A 5,346-nucleotide genomic window follows, 5' to 3' on the forward strand; every position below is an offset into this window, starting at 1 on the left:
TTCTTAAAGTAAAGGCATAATTGAGTTGCACCCAAATTAATTTTAATGAAATTTTTTACTGTAAATTTGGCAGATCAGAATTTTAAGACCCAAGGCTTGAATTTTATCTGAGATGGAGATATAATTCCAGTTTTACATGTAGCTGGTTGAGGCTTCCACTTCCTTTAATAAAGGGGGAAAAAATCAGTAAAAGATCTGTTTTCAAAAACCCTCATGTTTCAAAAGGCATATTCACCATCATCATGCTAAGTTTCTTGAAATAATTTTCCCAATTGAAGCTGTTCATTACCTAACTCCATTTGAAACTCAGTGTCTGTTCTACTTCATGACAAAGGATGCTACTTACCTTACTTGTTTAGATATGTATTAATTCCAGTATTAGTCATGAGAACTACCTCAGGAATCTGGCGGATGGTTAAGGAAGGCATATAACTCTTGATTTCAAATCTCCTTAAACTCTATGCAGCTTTACATAAAGATCTGGTTAAAATTTAAATTTTGTTCTGTTTTTCTAGTGCTCAAATTCTGGTACTCATTATGTACAGTAATTGCTAAACAGCAATGGTGAGAACAAGAAGAATTTAAATATTAAATATTTTAAAATTTAAATATTATTTTATATTTAGTCCTCATTCAGATTTCCCCTATAATATAAAGAATACTTACAGTTGATTTGTTTGAATTACAGTCCGGTAAGAAAGCACATTGCATTAAGTTACATCTCTTTTAAGTTTATAATAGCGTCACCTAATCTTCTTTATTAATGCCATTATTTGTGAGGCACTAAGAGCTCTGTTCTTTTCTGGGTTGTCATTAATAGTAGATCTTCTCAGTGGGATAGGGTTAGAAAATACATACTCTTTTGGGAAGAGAAAACAAAATCATAAGACTAATTCAAAGTAAAATGAAAGATTATAGGATTTTTACCTAACTCTTTATTTTGAATCTCCTTAAACTCTTGATTTATTATTATCTGTTTAAACCTATAGTATACAAAGTTACAACCTAGGGAATTATTTGGCAGTTCTACAGGGTGGAGATGAGTTGAAAGCAACTTGTCACACAAAACATTATACAAATACCTATAACTGTACATATTAGAGCTCCCAAATAACTATGAGTTTTACTGCTATTATGATACTGTGACTGTCGAATACAGTGTAAGATCTTTGAAATGCTTTCTGTTCTTAAATTAAAGTAGAGAAATGTGAGGGGGTTTCAAAATGTATGTAGAAAAATTCCATTGTCTTTTATTTTTGTTTTTCATGAATTTTTGGAAGCAATGATTTCATATTGAAATTCCTGTTTTAAAGGTTGTTGTTTTTTCCACTTTTCTTTTTTTGTGCGTGATTATATGAACTTTATAATTTATTTGTTTCTATTTTTTACAGGATGTGTTTTTGAGATTTAATATTTTTGTAACAAAAAGAACGGACTTAAATTTTAACAATACTATACTGCTTATAATTTTTCCAAGTTTTCTGATCCAGACATTTCTAAAGCAGAAGAAATTGATAATAATGACTTTTTATTAAGATATTTGTGTGTTGCCTTGTAATTGTATATGTTTAGGGGCCTTCAGAAGGAAGAAATTGTTTTGCTTACACATGGAGACAGTGTTGACAAAGTAGCTGATGGATTCAAGGTTGTGGCACGTTCTGGGAACATTGTAGCAGGTGAGAAGTCTTTTTGGATTTCTTTTTCTTTTTAATTAAAAGTCTTAAGTACATACAGTGATACCTTGGTTGTCCAATGGCTTCATGCTTGAAATCTCCACTACTTGGACAGCAAAGTTCAAAAACAGTTTTCTCAGTGTTCATAACTTTGCTCCATAGTCGATGAAAAATCTGACTTGGAAAAGTTTGTTAGTGCTGAGGGTAAATCGTGGAGGATGAATTGTGAGTTGCGTCTTGTGTCGGACACAAAGGGATAACCCATGCTTAAGTTTAAACACTACCCTTGCTCTGACATCATATAGTGCTTAAAAACGAACTTAGTTTGTGAAAACATTCGTCAATGTTGTTTTTTTACTTACGCTTTATTTGCATAAAATATTGTAATCATGGCTCCAAAGAAAGTTCATGATACCAGCAGTAAAGCTAAGAGAAAAACCGAAAACCATGGTAGAGTTAATGAACAAAATCATTGCAAAATTTGAATCAGGCTGCTGCTTGTCTGATTTGGCAACTGAATGCAACATGGCTAAGTCAACATTATCAACATTTTTTCGGGGGGAAATGTGATTACAGCAGCTATTACAGTGAAAGGTGTGAAATATTAACCAAGAAACAAAATAACCTAGACTATCAAAGAGGTTGAAAAGTTAGTGTTAAAAAGAAAAAGAAAGAAAGAAAAAAGTTAACTGTTAATTAGAATAAATCATAGGGATTTGATTAAAATGTTGAAGTGAGTGGTGAGCAGTCCGAAGTATTCAACTAGTTCAAACTCGTCATGACTAATGTGAAAAATTAAAAAAAGAGAACAGACTTAAAACAGTGTAGTGAGACAAGGGGAAGGACCAAATGCAAATAAAGACAAAGCTAATAAATGTGCAACTGAAGAGTGGAGGCTGAAGGTTTTGTTCTCTAGCAAGTGCTCAACTGCAACAAAAATTCGAATTTTTGGGGGGGAAAAATGCCTAATAAGACCCTCATTAACTAACGAGGACAAGGTACTGCCAGGCCACAAGTCTATGGCTCACTCTGTTGTTGTGTGGGAATTAAAGTGAAGCCCACGTTAATGTATCGTTGTGAAAACCCACTGGTTTTTAAACTACAAAACACATTGTAAAAATTTATTTACTGTGTTGTGCTTTGAAATTTAATGTATTGTATTTATTGTGCTTCAAGTTTTAGGGAATATTTTTATCACCTACAACTGTTAACTTTGTGTTATTAAAGTCCTGGAAAAATGAGTTTATAAGTGTAATGGTCTCCAAACCATTATTTGGTTTTCTATTATTTCTAATGGAAAAATTATGTTCTGTTCTTTAAACTTTTCGGTGTTGGAACAGGGATTTGGAATTAATTGAGTTTGACAGCCAAGGTATCACAGTTTTTCATTGTGTGTGTGCGCGTGTGCATGTGTGTATAGATATAGGTAATCTAAATATGGGGAATTTAATATAGAAGGATTATCCAGAAGATATCTCTGTTTGGCTTTGAAATACTTTTTTTGACACATTCATCCTAATACAAGTTTTTAAAAGATAAACTATTTTTATAACTCAGGAAAAGTTTGAGCATCTTCCTACAATGGTATATTCATGGTGGCTTGTGATTTCTACATTTCTTAGGTATCTGCACTATGTGCCTGCAGACCATGTACTCATCACAGTTCTCTGAACCAGGGGTTGGCAAACTCTGGCCTGTGGCTCGGGATCAGATCCTGCATATATCTTGTATCTATATGCCCAGTTATTTTTACATTTACTAACAGATTCATTTTAAAAAATTCAGAGATGGTATGTGGCCCACAATGCCTAAAACAATTTACTTCCTGACTGTCTACAAAAAGTTATCCAACCCCCGGTCCAAACTACTTGGTTTTCTTCTTTTTTGAGTAGGAAGAATCGGCATATACTCTAGTATAAGCCTACCCCAATATCAGCCAAGGCACCTAATTTTACCACAAAACTGCATAAAAATGTGCTGAAAAACTTGGCTTACCCATGAGTGTATACAGTATACGCAAACATTAATCAGAAATCAGGAGAAGTGGACTTCTCAATATGTTCAAGATGCTAAACCTTAATAATTAAAAAAAGTTGCATCAAGTTAAACAGAATTGAAGTAATTTGCCTGTAATTATTTAATACATTAGCCTATCCACATAGGAATTATTGAGATGTTTTTCATATAAAATCCCAACAGAGGTAGAAGATTAAGTTTTATATAGATATTCACCAAATATTTAAATACCTGCTATATGCCAAACACAGTTCTAGGTGCCACCGGTACAGTAGTAATGACCCAAAAGAAATTAAAATCCTTGCTTAACATTCTAGTTGGGTGCTAACAGACAGTGTTTGGACAATAGGAATTGTCATGTGGTGTTTAATTGTGTTGAAAAAGTAGTAGAGGTTGAGAGGCTGGTTAGGAAACGTGTTTATGAATTGGGCTGTTGTTACTATTTTATAGAGGATATGCAGGGAAAATAGTCTTGCAAGCTGACCCTGGCTTGGAAGGAAATGTGAGTGGTCATATTTGCTTGAAAGAGGTTTAGAGGAAGTCCAGATTTAGAGCAAGTCCAGATTTCCTGAGATGAACCCCTGTTTGGGGAAAGAGCAATGAGGCTATTGTGGTTGGAACATGAGTAAAGAGCCCCAGGGAATTTAGTAGAAAGCAAGCTTCTAGAGCATGGTTCTCAACCTGTGGGTCGTGACCCCTCTGGGGGTCGAACAACCCTTTCACTGGGGTCACCTAAGACCTTCGGAAATCACAAATATTTCACAATATATAATTACATATTGTTTTGTGGTTAATCACTATGCTATAATTATGTTTAATTATGTTCAATTTGTAACAATGAATATTAGATATTTATGTTATGATTCATAACAGTTGCAAAATTAGTTAGGAAGTAACAATGAAAATACTTTTATGGCTGGGGGGTCACCACAACATGAGAAACTGTATTAAAGGGTGGCGACATTTGGAAGGTGGAGAACCACTGCTGTGGAGTTAGTCAGGGAGCTGAACATGTAGGGCCATTGAGGCTATTGAAACTTGTAGTGAGGTGTAGGGTTTTGAACAAAGTACATAGTGAGGAGGAAAGACAGCATTAAGGGCAGAAGCAAGCAGACCAACTTGGAATCCAATGCAGTAATCAGAAGAAGCACAGTAGTAGTGTCTTGGCCCAGGGTGGTAGAAGTAGACAGGTTGAGGAGCGATTGGGTTCTGATAATTTTGAAGGATGAGACAAAGGATTTGCAGTTGACTTGGGTAGGGTGTCAAATCAAGTTTTTCACTGACATTATTGGACTAAGCAATAAAGGGTGAAGTTTCTTTTTACCTGCTGGGAAAGATACAAGAGTTCATGATTCCTCAGGAGACATTAAAATCAAAGAATAGAGAGGCTGTTGTGTGAATGAGTCTGTACTTTAGAGAACTGAACTGGAGGTGTAAATTTTGGAGTTTAATAGCATAGGGTAGAATTTAAAGAGAAGAGAATGTCACTCAAAAATGTTAATTTCTGATTATTTTCTCTATAAAGGTATAGCAAATGAAACTAAGAAATTATATGGCGCACAGTTCCATCCTGAAGTTGGCCTTACAGAAAATGGGAAAGTAATACTGAAGAATTTCCTCTATGATATAGCTGGGTGCAGTGGGACCTTTACTGTGC

At 34.6% G+C, this 5,346-nt stretch overlaps 1 protein-coding gene across 1 annotated transcript in view; it reads left to right on the forward strand.

The window, feature by feature from the left end:
* Positions 1–5,346, forward strand: part of GMPS (guanine monophosphate synthase) — a 58,520-nt gene that overhangs the window by 26,436 nt on the left and 26,738 nt on the right. The window contains exons 6-7 of the mRNA XM_004704257.2: positions 1,573–1,676; positions 5,215–5,342. Coding sequence (XP_004704314.1) covers positions 1,573–1,676; positions 5,215–5,342 — 232 coding nt within the window. The remainder of the gene's footprint in view (positions 1–1,572; positions 1,677–5,214; positions 5,343–5,346) is intronic.

This window comes from Echinops telfairi, unplaced genomic scaffold, assembly GCF_000313985.2.
Source record: "Echinops telfairi isolate 266 unplaced genomic scaffold, ASM31398v2 ScPeMD7_7420;HRSCAF=8458, whole genome shotgun sequence".
Classification (NCBI taxonomy): Eukaryota; Metazoa; Chordata; class Mammalia; order Afrosoricida; family Tenrecidae; genus Echinops; species Echinops telfairi.